The sequence below is a fragment of the Danio aesculapii genome, chromosome 18 (genome assembly GCF_903798145.1).
Source record: "Danio aesculapii chromosome 18, fDanAes4.1, whole genome shotgun sequence".
NCBI lineage: Eukaryota > Metazoa > Chordata > Actinopteri > Cypriniformes > Danionidae > Danio > Danio aesculapii.
In genome coordinates, this window is record NC_079452.1 from 47,606,453 (window position 1) to 47,625,446 (window position 18,994).

At 35.9% G+C, this 18,994-nt stretch overlaps 1 protein-coding gene across 1 annotated transcript; it reads left to right on the forward strand.

Moving 5' to 3' along the window:
• The first annotated feature begins 209 nt into the window (after nt 1-209).
• LOC130245211 (pyroglutamyl-peptidase 1-like) lies at nt 210-3,782 on the forward strand. The gene is made up of 5 exons (XM_056477817.1): nt 210-243; nt 416-468; nt 1,737-1,853; nt 2,008-2,234; nt 3,576-3,782. Exons 1-5 carry the CDS (start codon nt 210-212, stop codon nt 3,748-3,750), a joined length of 606 nt encoding a protein of 201 aa, XP_056333792.1. The 3' UTR covers nt 3,751-3,782.
• Nucleotides 3,783-18,994: the final 15,212 nt, after the last annotated feature.

The window sequence follows — 18,994 nt, forward strand, 5'->3', positions numbered from 1 at the left end:
CGTCTTTAGCTGTGATGGGATATGAGATGGCTCTCCCATGTGGAGAAAAATCGACAATGCACTCCCTTACTTGAGCAAACTATCACGTCAGGCAACAGCCCTATCAAGACAGTTTAAATGCAGTATCATCAGTTAACGTTACATTGGAATGCGTCATTATTTTCGTCTTCAGCTAAATAGTCGGTACACCGTTTAGTTTTTTTTTAATAATGGACACTTCCCGCGAAATTGTAGTTATAACAGGTATGTGGTTTATTTTGGGTAATTTGGACGCATCTAAGAAATGCGTAACCTGGCTATCAGTTATTATGGCTTCGTTCGTGTAACGATAAATATGAGAAATGTTATTTATTCTGTTAAAGTAGTCGCCTCTGCTACTGTGTTTGAGATGACGTTTGCTTGTTTAATGTACAAGGTTTTGGTCCTTTTCGACAATATGTAGTGAATCCAAGCTGGGAGGCCGCTAAGGTAACGTAAAACGAATACATTTTTGATATTAGTCGTCTACATCGACCATTTTTAAAGTAACAATGGTAATACATTGATTTACAATTTATTGAGCTATAGCAGGTGTGAACGCATTATTTACCTCAATATTAAATTTTTAATCAATGTCGTTGGTATTAAAAGCAAAATGCTCTCTCTCTCTCTCTCTCTCTCTCTCTCTCTCTCTCTCTCTCTCTCTCTCTCTCTCTCTCTCTCTCTCTCTCTCTCTCTCTCTCTCTCTCGTAGTTTAGTATTAAAAAGTATAGCTTTTCACAAACTATTCCCAAATTGGTATTTTTGACATTTACATGACACTAATTAAAATACTCAATCTGAAAACATCCTGTTAATTTACTCACCCTCAGGCCATTTAAAGTGTAGGTCACTTCTTTCTTCATACATTTTTTCAAACATTGGTCTTTGGTGATTCTTAAAACCAAAGTCAATACTTGAGTCAATAACACAGTATGCAAAACAAAATTTATATGCATAGCTCCTGATCTTATGAAGTTGAATAAATCTGTGCAAAAAACAACAATTATATTCATTCATTCATTCATTCATTCATTTTCTTTTCGGCTTAGTCCTGTTATTAGTCAGGGGTCTACATGAACCACCAGCATATGTTTTGTGCAGCGGATTCCCTTCCAGCTGCCACCCATCGTTTGGAAACACCCATACACTATGGACAATTTAGCTTACCAAATTCACCTATAGCGCATGTCTTTGGACTTGTGGGAGAAACCAGAGCACCTGGAGGAAACCCACGCGAACACAGGGAGAACATGCAAACTCCACTAAAAAAAGCCAACTGACCCAGCCGAGGCTAGAACCAGCGACTTTCTTGCTGTAAGGCGACAGTGCCAGCGTGCTGCCCACATCAATTACATTTACAATGTAAATGTTTATGATTGTTTACAAAAAACACAGATTTAACTGATAATGACAAAAGTATCATCTTTTCACAACAGTATTAAATTTGATTATTCAATGTCAGTCATTTGAGAAGGGGTTTTAACAATCAAACCTGGTAACATCAAAAATTCCACAACATGCTCCACCCAGGACCTCTAGACACCGGTTGCATGTAAGGTCAAGTCACAGAAAAATAACTAAAATAGATGAAGAAAAGTCAGTGGTGAGTAAATTAACACTTTTTCATTTGAAATGAACTATGCCTTTAATAAAATAATTATAAATTCTCCACAGTCAGATTAAATTAATATGGCCACATTTTATTATTTGAGCAGGGTTTGAAGATTGCAGGACTTGGCTTGAACATAGAGGTCCACATTAAAGAGATTCCTGTCAGTTATGCCAAATGTCAGCAAGTCCTCGATAACATCTGGCAGACAATGACTCCAAAGGTAACTTCAAACAGGTCAACTACTATTTACACACAGACCAGCAACTGATGAAACACTTAAGAGATTAAATATTTTATAAGTGAGATGTTTATAGCATCTGAGATTATATTAATGTTGATATAGAATTAAAACCTTTTTTCCCTGTGATGGGCAGATGGTCATTCATTTAGGCATAGCCCTAGGGGCCAAAGGCATTACACTGGAGCAAACAGGGAAGGACTACTGCTACAAAGACAGGGATGTCAGTGGTCTGTGTCCTGCTGGTCACTGCTGCGTTGAGGGAGGACCAGAACAACTGAACTCCTCCATAGACATGAGGTCCCTTAGCAAGCATCTAAAAAGTATGGGGCTCGATGTCATCTACTCCAGAGACGCTGGGAGGTACTGTAACAACTACAGTAACAATTTGGATAATCGATAAAACTTATTACTTAAAGGGATAGTTAAAAAAGTTGGCTGGTCTAAAAAAGAAGGTCGCTGGTTTGATTCCCTGCTGGGTCAGTTGGCATTTCTGCATGTTCTCCCTGTATTCACGTGAGTTTCCTCCAGGTGCTCCGGTTTCCCCCACAGTCCAAAGACATGCTCTATAGGTGAATTGAATAAACTAAATTGGCCGTAGTATATGTTGTGAATGAGTGTGTATGGATGTTTCCCAGTACTGGATTGCAGCTGGAATGGCATCCACTGTGTAAAACATATGCTGGATAAGTTGGCAGTTCATTTTCTTTGTGGCGACCCCTGATGAATAAAGGGACTGAGCTGAAGGAGAATGAATTAATGAATTAATTTTGCCATCATTTACTCTCCCTTGACTTGAACACAAAAGAAGATATTTTAAAGAATGTTGGAAACCGCTAACCATTGACATCAATAGTAGGAAAAGTAAATACTATGGAAGTCAGTGGTTACTGGTTTTCATCATTCTTCAGTATATCTTCATTTGCGTTCAACAGGAGAAACAAAGTCAAAAAGGTCTGGAACAAGTAGATGAGTAAATGATGGCAGAATTGTGATTTTCCTGGTAAACCTTTCCTTTAAATGGATTAATTAGTAGCTTAATAGCCTGCACATTGGCCGATTATTAGTACCTACACAGCACATATTAACACCTAATTCTGAATGACCAAATTCTACATCCATAAATCCTATCCTGTACCTACACCTAAAGAGATGGCTCACCAACAATGAATCTTTACTCACTGTTTAGTCACTCTCCAGTGTTTGCAAACGTTTTTTCTGTTGAACACAAAAGCAGATATTTTAAAGAAGGTTGAAAACCTGTAACCATTGACTTCCATGGGGAAAAACCAATAGCATGGAAGTCAACAGTTACCGCTTTCCAACATTCTTAAAAATAACTGCTTTTGTATTTAACAGAAGAAGGAAACCTATAAAGGTTTAAAAACAAGTAAAGGGTGAAGGGCAAATATCAATTTTATCGCTACAACAACCCTACACTTATTAAATCAATGAGTTCATGTTCCCAAAACTAAAGTGTTACCAGAAACCAGATGTCCCAGATGTGTATGACTGTTTTTACTGATCAACAAAGGCTTTTTAGAATAATAATCTATCTTTGCAAGTGCAAGTACAGTATATATGACTCTAAGAGCTGTTTAAAAATGTATAAACCCCTTCATAAATTAATAATTCAATTTAATAATGTAATAAAGAATTGAAAGTTATAGCATGTTATACAATTATCAATTGAATCATTTGCAGGTACCTGTGTGATTTTGTATACTACTATTCATTGTACCATGGGAAGGGAAAGGCTGCATTGATTCATGTGCCAGCATCAGGAAGCCTGGCAAGCCCAGAGAGACTGGTACCACAACTCCAGACCATCATCCAGAATCTGTTACAACAGCTGGACAGCCCTGCACACACAACCTGAGGATACACAGACGGCACACAGGTAGAAAACACTGACAATAACAATGCTATTAGTGTAGTTGAAATAATTGACAGTCTTTCAGACTCATTCATTTTTTTTATTTAAAATTTAGGAAATGATGTTTTCCCATAATTTATATGATAATTTCTATATTTCATAAATCATGTGTTCTTGTCTGAACTTCCTTCGTCCAATCCTCTACACCACGTCTGCAGTTTATAATGAAGTTTTCTTTTATAAATGTTATGAGTTATATTTCACACCACTTGTTTTTGTTCTGCTGCAACCATTTTGAAGACTAAACCCCTTTTATTGGGGAAAATACACTTTCAATGAAATCACCATTGAAATCTTACAGCTAACAGAGTTAGTAAATGATTAATAAACTATTCAAACGAACATTTATATATCTTGTTATCCAGGCCTATATTACTAATTAATTTGTATGTTAATAAATGCTTTGTTAACTTAACTTCATTCAGTTTAGTGACCTAATCTAAAGTGAGGACTATTTATGCTTTATAAATCCCTTATAAATGACAATTAAAGGCTCAGATATATTCTAAACAGGATAAAGAAAATAAACAACTTTATTTATTTCTAGATACACAAATGAAACTGTATCAGATGAGAAAAAATGTTTGCAACCTTATCTAAAATAAAATTACTGCACGGTTTAAACATCGCTGAATAACATTGAAATGTTGGATCATAATATATTGTTCTATTAATATAATGTTGTTTTATCAAATTTTATGTTATATTTTGACTCTCCTGTTATTCATCAATGTTTATACTGCACAGTCATTTGACTTTTTAGAAACGATTGCAAAGATTATTGTTCATTTGATACTGAGCCTTTAATGGTCATTTATTAGGGATTTATAAAGCATAAATAGTCCACTCTTTAGATTAGGTCACGAAACTGGATGAAGTTTAAGAGTTAATGAAGCATTTATTAACACACAAGTTAACTGTTAAAATATTCCTGAATAATAATATATAAATGTTGATTTGAATAGTTTATTAATCATTTTCTAACTCATTCTGAATGATCTTAAAAAACACCAACTACTCTTAATTACAAATAATTTGTAAATAATGCAATACTTAATGTAGTCATGAAAAATTAATCAGTAACAACGTATGAAAGAACAATTATTGTTATTATTATTACATTTTTAATGTGCTTATAAGTCAAGAATATAGCATTTGTATCTGCAATTATAAACTGCTAATGTACATCTATTAATGCAGAGTTAATGCTTAAGATAATGAATTCACTATTTGCTAATGCTTAATAGATGATTCATAGTGTGTAGTTATTATAGTTACCATTGTTGGCTCTCCTAAACCTTTATTAAAGAAGCTGTTTCATTGATTTCAACTGAAGTAGTAAAGAAGAATATTTAATATGAAAGAAAACCACTAATAGCAACTATGAACTGTTTTATCCCTAAATCCATGATGATGAAAGCATTGTGAATTAGACATTTCATAGGAGTATTTCTAAACTATTGCGGGGTAGTACATAGGAACTATTGAGGTGTAGTACATAGGTAGAAACACTGATGATAACAATGCTATTAGTGTAGTTAAAAGAAGTGAGACAGGACACAGACATTCAGACTCATTCATTTTTTAATTCAAAATTTAAGAGAAAAAAAAAGAAAATACATGAAAATTCTTCAGATATACATTAAGCCAATGGCATGTAAAAAGTCTACTATCTCAACTGGAGGTGAGGAAAAAACTGAAAAACAGGAGGCCTTAGATACATAACTTACAAAAAGACGAGAGTACCAGCCAAGCCGTTTTAACCATCAGTTTCTACCAATCAATGCAATGACACAGAGATTTTTATTTTTCCTCCTTTTCTTCTTTTTTTTGTGTGAAAGGAAAATAAAAAGTGTTAAACTCTTCAGTACAGTAGATCAAGGCCCCTTTTGAAATTTGTCAGAATGCCAAGCAAAAACAACAGTGCCTGGGAAATGATGTCTGTGAAACCTCAAGCTCATTATTGCAATTAAAATGCATACATGCATCTTTTCTAAACCTGAGGTTTTGCATCATGAAAAAATATAATAAACGATAATAGTTTTTATGATAGTTGAGGAACAAAAAAATCTTTCAGTCAATCTACCTTCAGGTTTGCCAAAGAACTTGCATTTTAATAATCTACTTCTACTGTAAACTTGTCTCTGTTTATTTTAAATTCTAGTCATGTTCTCTCTCTGTGTCATGACTACCCGTAATCTACTGGACATCACTGTCCTATTTGTGTTTATGTATATATGCCTTTTGTAGATCTGTAACCTACTAGTAACTAAGGAAACCTTGGCAGCATTCAATGAAAACTGACATTCACTTTTGCAACAGGCCAATGCTTTTGTCCATTATTCATTACAGAAAGAAAAAAGAACAGAAATAAATAGTGATATCTATTATTTTCCCATTATAAACACATCAAAATCTTAATCACTACATCTACATGTGATACACTCCCACCCATATACATACGCAACAATACAAGCACAAGGGCTTTTATAGATTGGTTATTTCGACCGTTTTGTACCACACAGAAAATATTCTTTTCTAACAATGTGCCTCTCAGCATCCCATCCAGATCTCTTCCAACGAGCGTCCTCATTTGCAACCCCTGGAGTTCAAAAGATCCAAAATATCAGTCATTTTAAGTGCCATGAAACTGAACAACCAGGGGTTGTAAGACCATAACCGTTTTGCATTGTAATCGTCTGACCCATCTGTTTTTAGCGGTTGTTTGGAGAGAGAAATCCCGTTGCTTAGAACCACCACCTACCCAATGCTATTGGCAAGACTATTAGTAGTCTCTATAAAGCAGCATGTTGTCAGCAGCAGTAGAAAAGAGAGGCAAACCGCAGCCCTTTTCTCTCTGGAGAACAATGTCGATAAGTACGATGACAACAATCGGCCCTTTGTATATGGTACTCACTAGACACGTGGAGGGATTCTGACCAAACAAATCAGTTGGAATGTTTTTCCTGCTAGTTTTTTTTTTATTCTATGAGAAGGGAAAAAAATCTACTGGTTGTTATGAAATCCACATTATGCATTGAATTGCTAGAAGCTTTGGCTAACAATGGTGCTTATGAACCAGGTAGTTATCGGTGTACAGACATACATACATACTATTTATTCGGCATATGAGTTCCTAATGAAGTTAATCAAAGCTTAAATGGTTAGTTCACCCAAAAATTTTAATTGCAGTTCCAACATGTTGGTGATTTGTAACCCTGGACCACATAAAACAGTCACAACTGTCAAAAATGTAAGCATATGAATAGATGCATTATCTGAAAGTTGAATAAATAAGCTTTGCTCTGAGGTATGGCACAATATTTGGCTGTATTTATATATACAGTTGAAGTCAGAATTATTAGCCCCCCTGAATTATTAGCCCCCATTTATTTTTTCCCCAATTTCTGTTTAACTGAGAGATTTTTCTCAACACATTTCTAAACATAATAGTTTTAATAACTCATTTCTAATAACTGATTTATTTCATCTTTGCCATGATGACAGTAAATAATATTTGACTAAATATTTTTCAAGACACTTCTATACAGCTTAAAGTGACATTTAAAGGCTTAACTAGGTTAATTAGGTTAACTAGGCAGGTTAGGGTAATTAGGCAAGTTATTGTATAACAATGGTTTGTTCTGTAGCCTACCTGAAAAAATATATAGCTTAAAGGGGCTAATAATTTTGACCTTAAAATGGCTTTTAAAAAATTTTAAAACTGCTTTTTATTCTAGCTGAAATAAAACAAATAAAACTTTCTCCAGAAGAAAAAATATTATCAGACATACTGTGGAAATTTCCTTGCTCTGTTAAACATCTTTTAGGAAATTTTTAAAAAGAAAAAAAAAAAAAAATTCAAAGGGAGGCTAATATTTCTGATTTCAACTGTATATTATACAACTATTTAATAATTGAATCTAAAGAATCAAAAAATTCTGATAATACTGAGAAAATAGAGTTTAAAGTTGTCCAAATTAATTTCTTAGGAATGCATATAATTAAAATCTTTGTTTTGATATATTTACATTAGGAAATTTACAAAATGTCTCCATGGAACATGATATTTACCTTATATTATTATGATTTTTGGATTTAAAAGAGAAATTCACAATGTATTTTTGCCTATTGGCAAAAATATACCCGTGGTAACATGAGAAGATTTTGTGGTCAAGGGTAACATTTGTTTTTCTTTAGTAGAACTTTTTGAAATTGAATCAAAATTGTGGTCTTTGGTGATTCATAAAATCCTAGTCGATGGCTACCGGTGCTAAAACCCAAGAGTAAAACCCCAAAACATTTAGTGTATTAAAAAATAAACCAATCGTGCTATGCTACAAAAAAACAGAACATTATTACAAAATTGTAACCTTTACTCCCTGGTAAACGGTCCTGAACATTTTCATGACAAGCCAATGTTGTAAATAACAGTTCCTTGCACAGACCATTTCCTTTTCTTTGTAAGACCCTAATGTAAATCAACAGCAAATGAGATTTTTTTGGGGTGAACTATCCCAATAAGTATTGCCTTAGTTTTTTTTAATACACTGTAAAACCCAAAAAGTTAAGGTAACTTAAACCATTTGAGGAAACCGATTGCAACAAACTATTTAAGTTCAAAAACTAATCATAATGAGTACTGTGAACTTAATCCATTTGATAAAACAAAGCAATTTGAGCATAGTAAAACCCAGTAAGTTAAGGGAACCCAAATCGTTTTGAGGGAACCGATTGCTACAAACCATTTGATGTTAAAAAACGAATCTATATGAGTACTGTGAACTTACTCCATTTAAGTTGAAGTAATGAGGTATTTAATGAACTCATTACCTTCAACACTGAGTTCAAAACTCTTTTCAAATGAGTAAAATTAACTTTCAGTCAATTCTGAGTTAACAACACTCATTTCATTTGATAAAGTTGACTGCTGGGTTTTACAGTGTAACAACATTATATCTAGACTTCCAATGAAAATATTTTTACAGCAAATTTGCTAGCATATGCGTGACTAGGTGTTCCTAAACTAGGTGTTAGGCTCTCCTAAACCTTTATTTAAAAAGCTGTTTCATTGATTTCAATTGGAGTAATAAAGAAGAATATTCATATGAAAGAAAAACACTGATAGCAAAGAACTATGTTTTATCTCCAAATCCATGATGATGAAACCATTGTGAATTAGACATTTAATAAGAGTATTTCTAAAGTATTGCGGTGTGATTGAGAGCAGCGGGAGCAGTTTTGTGTATGTGATAAGGGACGCAATAGACACACCATTAGAAATCCCACAGACATGTCAGTTCACACTATGACTTCCTCTCTCTCTCTCTCCATTCCTGGGAGCTTGTGCTCTGTGGTGCTTAAAGTGTTTTTAATTTTGAGACATGACAGAGGATGATAAGGTGCCCTCTACAGAAAAAAGCGAGATGTTTTTGATCATTTCATATACTTACACACTTGAAATATAAGAGAATGAGGTAGATAGATGCTGAAGGAAATTTTAAAAACAAAACAAAGAAAGTCCCCCAGTCATGACATCATGGAAAAATGCATCTAGAATTCAGAATTTACACTAAATCATAAGGGCATTAATACAGTGATTTCAACTGGTATCACGAACAAAAAGAGAATAAAAATAAATATTCCTCCAAAGGGGGGAAATAAACTTCTAAGACAGGATAAGTCCAGGGTAACATTCTCAAATAAACATGGAGAAATCCTTCAAAACAAAACTTTTTTTTTTTAAGCCAACTAGCCAGGGAAACCTACTGTATTATTTAGCATTCTCTGAATAAAGCGATCGCTTTGCTGATATAGAACCTGCTTTTATTTGGTTACAGGTGACGTTTCATCACAGATTTATAAAAATCGAGGTGAGTCGTGCGAGACGCCAAAGCAAAGATCATGACCGTCTCTTTGTATTTTTTTTTTGTTACAGGCTGGTTGGGGTTAGAGTATGTGAGACAAGTTAAGACAGTCCAATTAGCCCTGTTAGTTGCTATTCTTTACATGGATGGGTGACAAAAAAATCTATGAGGGTAAAGAAATGCAAATGAAGCCATCTATTTAAGAGACTTAAGTGTGGACTTTGACATACTGTACGGTTTACTACACTGTAAGGTGAGGCCAGCAACTTAAAAACTCCAAGGTGGAATCAGCAATGATGAGAATGTCTGGAGAACAAAACCATGACATTAACCTGAGATTGAGCTGCACCTCCATGAGGAGGCCGCAATGGTAGACAACTGTATCAAGGGTGCCTAAAGTTCACATGCAGAGCTAAGAGTCTGTTGTAACTAATAATAATAATAATAATAATAATATAGAGAAATATTAAAAAACACAAGGCAATGGACATGTGGCAATGCAGACAACCTCTCAGGGAGAAAAATAAAAATAAATTGCTATTCACTTTTTTGTTTTTTGTTTTTTTTTTTCTGCAAGAAGATGTAAAAAGCATAAGAAAATGGACTGTAGTGGAGATATCATAAAATATTAAACCTGAAGGATTTCTTTAATATATATATATATATATATATATATATATATATATATATATATATATATATATATATATATATATATATATATATATATATATATATATATCACCCACAAAAGAAAAAAAAATTAGCAGCTTCTTTCTGTACAGACAAGAGGTGAACATCAGAACCGTAAAAAAGTATCAAAAGTGACTCAAACCAATGATTTGTGTGTAAATGATCTTGTGGTCTAACATAGAACTGTAAGACCCTTCTTAGAATCATATGAATTGTACAGAGAGACTAATGACTAGTCTAAAAAAATACCTGCTGTGTATGATGCCTCACTCATCTCACAAAACAGATGAAGTCAAAACAGATGAAGCCCCTGTTAATCAGTCTGCTTCATGACAGAGTCGATCCCTTTTAATTCATATCCGTCTCTCCACGGCGCGCTGATCTCTTCACCTTCTCGATTAGCGCCGCGCTCTTTTTCTTTTGACTAGAGACATCGCTCTCACAGAGGCTCAGCTCACAGATGTGCGTGCAGCAGGAACTGCCATGCAATAGTCGGAGATCAGAGCCATATAAAAAGGGGAAAGATTTACAAACTCAAGCTGATTGTAAAGATGAGGTGCAGAAATCCCCATCGAAGACAGTATGAGAGTTACTTCAGAGTGCAACCTTAAGTCGGCTGTGGATAGGGGTTTTGTAGTGATAAATATATTTTTGTTTGTTTTTTCAGAAAAAAGGGACATTTGATTTGGCAAACATTTGGCAGTTTTTTAAAAAAGCCCACCTCACTCTGTAACAAACACCCTTGAAATATATGAAGTTGAAGGGTGGATTAACCAGTAACATGAGCAACCACTGACTGAGAACAAGCGATTGCAGCAGATCCAGTCTCTGCGCTTTCTTGAAGAGAAATGTGATGACAAAGGACAGTCTTAGAGGAAGAAATGTTCTTGCGCTGAGGAGGGGAATGTGTAGTTTTGTAGAAAAACACACTCGTATGCACCCTTAAAGTGTTCACGGGCTGGGCTTGCTGGCTAGTCTCTCCTGTGTTACAATGAACTGGCAGCTTTTCTTCCTTTAGAAACATTTTTTGTGGAAGCCAGGGCCCTCCAGTGTGGTGGTTTGTTCTGAAATCTTAAATATTGCAAGAGTTTTTGGAGGCTTTTTTTCTTTCAACTGCACAAACCGTCCTCCGTCATTCCAAATCATTAGAACTGAGTGATCCACCTGAATGACTTCCAGGCAGGACACCATCCATCTGGTGGTTGCCTCCATGGTCGGCGCTGAGTTTTGACTCCTCGAGAATGAAAGAAAAAAACACATACGACCATGTAGACAAAGGGAGGAGGGAAATGTGTGTACCCTGTGATGATCAGCAGGCCGAGGACTGAGGCAGTGGCAGCGCTCGCTCGTTCTTCCTCCCGCCGTTCATGTGTGCGTAAGGCTGCGTCTCGTCAAACGCCGGCCCCAGCAACACCACCGGTCCATTTGCTGCTACCTGTCCTGAGTGCTTATCCAGAGCCAGGCCTGGAGAGGCTGAGGATGAGGGCGGTGAGGTGGAGGGAGTCTGTGCAGACCCAAGCGGCGTCCCAGGCGGCGCCTGAGCTGGGGAAAGCGGCTGCGGGCTCTGGGATTGAGCTCCTGTGTTCCCCTGAGAAGAGGGGGCCAATGTGGATGCGGGGTCCAGTGGGACGTTCTCCATGTTCTCCACCTCCATGTCCAGTTCCTCAGTGTCGGGCGGCTTGTTCTCCTCACTGTAGAAAAAGCTAACCTCCGGGAAAGGGGGCTCCAGTTCCTCTTTTATGCTGTTGATGATCTCCAGGAAAGATGGCCGCATCTTAGGGTTGTACTGCCAGCACATGCGCATTAGCTCAAACCTGTAGAGCAGATACAGAACACATACAGTGTTATGATATGGATTTAGTCACGTGTGAGTTAATACAAATATCCTACACTAATCCTCAACATTAATTATACTGTACTGGATGTGATGCAATAAATTCACTGTCAACCAGAAAATGCACACTAATAGACAAATTACTCTTAAGGGGTCACACACTGGATGTGCCACTCGGCGAATAGCCACGCTGTGTCACTCAGCACCATGCATTTTGGAAATCTAAACATAGACTTATCAGGGTATACACACCGGTGCCACAGGTCGACGGCTCTCTGAGGCGCCCAGCTACAAATCAGGACACTGTTCATATGTCTGCTACGCCACAGAGCGCCATCTGATTAGTTTCATATTAAATAATATAAGAATGTGCGTTGAGCGTCACAGTGGGTAGCGCTGTCGCCTCACAGCAAGAAGGTCGCTGGTTCGAGCCTCTGCAAGGTCAGTTGGCATTTCTTTGTGGAGTTTGCATGTTCTCCCATGTTCACATGGGTTTCCTCCAGATGCTCTGGTTTCCCCCACAGGTCCAAAGACATGTGCTATAGGTGAATTGGGTAAGCTAAATTGTCCGTATTGTATGTGTGTGAATGAGAGTGTATGGGTGTTTCCCAGAGAAGGGCATCCGCTGCGTAAAACATATGTAGGAATAGTTGGTGGTTCATTCCGCTGATTAATAATTATTAATGGAGATCCCTGATTAATAAAGGGACTAAGCCGAAAAGAAAATGAATGAATGAGAATGTGCGCGTCTGGTGTGCAATAATTCCAACTGTCATGAGTGCATCGTGGTGCAGCGCATCCGGTGTGCGATCCCCTTTTAGGAGTCAGTTCATTTTAGTTAATCAAAAATACCATGGAACTTTTGTAGTCAACTTTATAAAGAAATTACACTTTGAGGCTGTTAATTTTAGTGAATCAAAGACCAACAGTGTAGTCTGATTCCTGAACAACTGACTCTTTAGCTGTTCTTTTTAGTAAATCAAATGCACACAGCTCAAGCAATGTAGTTACATTCAAGAATAAAGTTTGTCCTTTGAGCTAGTTCAGTAGTATACAATGTGATGAGCATATTCAGATTCTCTTTTCTTGTTGTTTTTAGGGAATGAAAAAGATTAAAGTACACTTTTGAGCCAGTTCAAAAATACACAGTCTAAACAGTGTTATCAGTTTCAAATCACTCTTTGAGACAGTTCTTTTTAGTAGATCAAATACATACAGTTGAAGTCAATTATATGCCCCCCTTTGAATTTTTTTCTTTTTTACATATTTCCCAAAAGATGTTTAACAGAGCAAGTACATTTTTACAGTATGTCTGATAATATTTTTTCTTCTGGAGAAAGTCTTTTGTTTTATTTCGGCTAGAATAAAAGCAGTTTTTAATAATAAAAAAAAAACATTTTAAGGTCAATATTATTAGCCACTTTAAGCTATATACTTTTTCCATAGTCTACAGAACAAACCATCATTATACAATAACTTGCCTAATTACCCTAACCTGCCTAGTTAACCTAATTAACCTAGTTAAGCCTTTAAATGACACTTTAAGCTGTATAGAAGTGTCTTGAAAAATATCTAGTCAAATATTATTTACTGTCATCATGGCAAAGATAAAATAAATCAGTTATTAGAAATGAGTTATTAAAACTATTATGTTTAGAAATGTGTTGAGAAAATCTCTCCGTTAAACAGAAATTGATGAAAAAAAACAGGGGGGCTAATAATTCTGACTTTAACTGTATCTCTTTTAGCCCAGTGTGACCAGTTTAAAAAAAAACAACAATGTTTTGAAGTCTCTATTGAAATAATATAATAATATAATATTGAAACTACTCAGAATTGCTTTTGGTAAAAAATCTCAAATAAAGAAATAACACTGAAAAACTTGAAAGCAATTTAAAAGTGTTGCCTTGGTAACTGGCTGAGGTTAGTAGAATTATTAAAATGTCAAATTAAAGTTAAACAGAATCATTTAATAAAATAACAAAAGCTAAAACATAAACCAAAATCAAAAAGAAAACTAAAAATGTAAAAATAAATGCAAATTCAAAATGTTAAAGCGGGCCAATTAGGTGACATTTCTCTCTTTCTATAAATTAATTATAAATATTACTCAGTGTAAACATTATCATTTAAAACTCAACTCATATTTGCACTGCAGTATATGAGATGTACAAATCTCATATACTGCAGTGCAAACAGCTTTATAATGTCTATGAACTCCAGGTGTTTGGCACTCATCAACAGGTGGCAGTGTTCACTAGAGCTGGAGCACAGCAGAGCAGAGCACACTGTTGTTGAAAACCCAGCTTCTAGAACATTTTGTGGTTGTACAGTACACTACGCCAGCACTACTGTCCTAAACACTCCATAAACCTGTCTCGTGTAAACAGCTGGGAACAACAAGCAGCAGTAGCAGGAAAAAAATCCAAAACAAAAATAAAAATCACCAAACCCATTATCACAACAGTTTGGTGTGGTACTGTTCCACCACATCATGGTAAAATGCACAAACAAGCTAAGAATAGTGTCAGCTCTCACTGGCCCACTGAAATACATTTTCAGTGACCTCCAGCCGCAGGTTCAGAGTGGAGCGTCTCAGCACAAAACACACAGGCAAAACATTCCACAGTATCAAATACGGCACCAGAGATTTCTCTGACGAATGTTAGGCGCTGACGGAAAGTTACACTGTTCTGTGGGTTAACTAACCTCCCCAGCCATTGCTTAAAAACAATGTATTTTTTTCCGGTCAGCGGCCTGGCAAATGCGAGTAACCTGCCTGTTTTGCGTCGGTTGGATCACAGTTTCATAGCAGAGTCCATGTGTTATTACACACTGAAGCAAATTCAATCCCAATCAAAAAAAGTGATAAATCCTGCCCTGCTGTTTGCACTGATCTCTTTTCCAAAACCAAACAACATCTCCACAAATAGCAAATGAAATGAAAAATTGGACTCAATATCAATACTAAAAAAGTTTTATGTTAGCATGTTGCTAAGCTAAAGGTGCTAAAGGTGAGATACAGCACTAGCCATAAAATAAACGTCGCCCTGTTTTGACTACTTTTGGTTCTTTTATGTTTAATAATTGACATATTCCTTGATCATACATGTTATTTCATCAAGCTTGTATTCTCGCAGTGGATTCTGGTACTGCCGTTTCTTTAAAAGATACATGCAATGCTGCTCACATTAAACTGACAGAAAGACATTTATAATGCAAACGATTTCTGATTTAAATAAATATAATACATTTTATTATAATAAATAAATATACCTTATTATAACATAATACAGTATGTTTCACAGTACTGGGTTACTGCTGGAATGACATCTGCTGTGTAAAGCATATGCCGGAATAGTTGGAGGTTCATTCCTCTGTGGTGACCCCTGATAAATAAGGAACTAAGCTGAAGGAAAATTAATGAATGATACAGTATTGGAATAATTTCTGAATCCTGATTATGGATGCTGAAAATTGAGTTTTGCCATCACATCAATAAATAACATGTTAAAATACACTCACTGGCCACTTTATTAGGTACACCTTACTAGTACCGGGTTAGACCCCCTTTTGCCTTCAGAACTGCCTTAATCCTTCAAGGCATAGATTCAACAAGCTACTGTAAATATTCCTCAGAGATTTTGGTCTATATTGACATGACAGCATCACACAGTTGCTGCAGATTTGTCGGCTGCACAATCATGATGCGAATCTCCCGTTCCACCTCATCCCAAAGGTGCTCTTTTGGGTTGAATTCTGGTGACTGTGGAGGCCATTTGAGTGAACTCATTGTCATGTTCAAGAAACCAGTCAGAGATGATTCGTGCTTTATGACATGGCCTGTTATACTGCTGAAAGTAGCCATCAGAAGATGGGTACACTGTGGTCATAAAGGGATGACATGGTCAGCAACAATACTCAGGTAGGCTGTGGCGTTGACACAATGCTCAAGTGGTACTAATGGGCCCAAAGTGTGCCAAGAAAATATCCCCCACACCATAACACCACCACCACCAGCCAGAACCACTGATACAAGGCAGGATGGAGCCATGCTTTAATGTTATTGACGCCAAATTCTGACCCTACTCTGAATATTGCAGCAGAAATCAAAACTTATCAGACCAGACAATATTTTTCCAATCTTCTATTGTCCAATTTTAGTGAGCCTGTACAAATAGTAGCCTCAGGTTCCTGTTCTTAGCTGACAGGAGTGGCACACAGTATGGTTTTCTGCTGCTGTAGCCCATCTGCCTCAAGGTTTGATGTGTTGTGTGTTCAGAGATGCTCTTCTGCATACCTCGGTTGTAACAAGTGTTTTTTTGAGTTACTGTTGCCTCTCTATCAGCTCAAACCAGTCTGGGCATTCTCCTCTGACTTCTGGCATCAACAAGGCATTTGCGCCCACAGAACTGACGCTCACTGGATATTTTTTCTTTTTCGGACCATTCTCTAAACACTAGAGAGGGTTGTGCATGAAAAGCCCAGTAGATAAGCAGTTTTTGAAACACTCAGACCAGTCTGTCTGGCACCAACAACCATGCCACGTTCAAAGTTGCCTTTCTTCTCCATTTTGATGCTCAGTTTGAACTGCAGCAGATCGTCTTGACCATGTTCAGTCAGTCAGTCAGTTCAGTGAGTAGACAAGTCGACAGCGGCCTCTGATGGAATTACGTGAAAACAGCAGGCACGAAAGGCACTCTTGAGAGAGATTTGAGATCTAAAAAAAGTGTACACAGCCCCTCTGGTTGAATCGAGAAAACAAAAACTGCAAAAAAAAACGTAGCTCCTGGGATGTATTTTGCTCTCACCAAATGTATATAGTGGTACGTAATCAGAATAAGCCTGGGTTGGTTTTCTCAGCAGTGGCTGTATGTTTGAAAGTCTTGAATGTAACACGCTTGTCAAAAATGATTTTCAAAAAAGATAGAAAATAGCTTATGACCTCTACATTGTTTTTTTTTTTTTTAAATATATATAAAATTCTTGCAAACATTATAAGCAGACTATAGAAAACAACACACTGTAAAAATTTTAAATGCAGATCATAACCACTTCAAATGTGAAAAATCATATTGTGAGTGTCAATGAAAACCAATGTAAAAAAAACACAGTAAATGAAATTAGGCACCACTGATTATTATTTGGGAGGTTTTATACTTTAATAAAGTACAATCAAATGTATCCCAACTTGTTTAAAAACCCCTGGGATTATTGTGTTAACATATATCAGATCTCTCTTTTTAACATTTCTAATTGACCTTTTTCTTTCATGTAAGTGCGGAAGAAATAGTTTGAACATCATCAGTTCAAAAGTTCTTGTCTCATTCACTTTCAGTCATAAAAAAACAGCTCGTCAGGCTGCAGGCTGATGTTGCAAATTTGTATTTTCTTCTTATTTTCTTTTAGAGCAAGTTGTTTGACTGTTTATTGCCGTTTATTATTCCTAGTCATTTCCCCATAGGAAAATGAATCGGAGGTTCTAAAACAATCACAGAGAAGAGCTTACTTCCGCATTGCAGAATAAGGTCAATAGTTCCCTTTTTTTAGATTTCTAAAATAGTTAATAATAATCAACTGACATGAAAATGAAACATTAAATGATATAATGACTTTATAATAATTTGACATGCTTCCTCATTCTACATACACCATCACTATTGTTAATAGGCACAGAACAGACATCATTTTAGCATCTGATAACAATAAGTTAGTATGTAGAAAAATAGAAGGAAACACGTATGAAGCTATTACACTACTTTACCAGGAGGTTTCAATGGCTGAGTATAAATTCTAAGAATAGACTCTCATTAGACTTGCTGAATCCTCGTTCTGCTAATAGATTGTGACACAGACTTAATAGCACCGTATAGCTATTCTGGAAGCACTTACACACTTGTGTGTAAGCTGCCTAGCACTTATTTTTAATGTGAGATTCCTGCGATCACACTCCCCCTCTCTCTTACTGTCTCTGCACAGTGTACCAGAGAATGAAAAATGTGTCGTCCTGGAAGAGCAGGATTGCTAGATTAGTCCTCGCTGGTCTAATGTCATTTAAGGATTAAGAGATCTCTGGGAGACAGTAAGGACAATCTAGTGCTTCTCGCCCTCGGTACAGCTAAACACTGACTCTGACCAAAAGACAGACCACACAACATCCAAATGTGTGACTAAACAAATCTGTGACTCTATGAAAAATGGCAAGGGAGCGCTATGTTACAATTTCTGCATACTTCTATGCATCTTTTTTACCTTTATTTAACATGTATTTCATTTAAAAAAGCATTTTTACTTAATACTATAGAAATTATAAACACAGAACAGTACTTTAACAAACTGTTTATATAGTCCACAGTGTATATTTCTTTGAGGATGATGAATATGAAATGAAAAATAAAGAAAATACTGCATTTGGTTTTTTTCTGAGCTTAGTTAACGCTGCATTATAGTAAAATGTCCATGTAAATTATGATGAAAATATATATAAGAACGAATCAAAAATAGATATTAAAATGATTCGCTTTAGCTTTTTTAACACTATAGATAAGTCAACACAAAATTTGGGGGTTGCTAAGATTGTCACTTTTTGCAATATGAAAAATTTCTTATTATTAATGTTGAGAACTCAGATGTTCAACTGAACACCTTTAACTTGAAATATTGTAAATATAACCTCTTTCATTTTTTCAATTTATTTATTCCTTGCTTAATACACTATTTTCTTTTAAAAAATGTTACTGAAACCCCAAACCTTTGAACAATATGTGTTTTTTAATTCTATTTTCAAGTACAG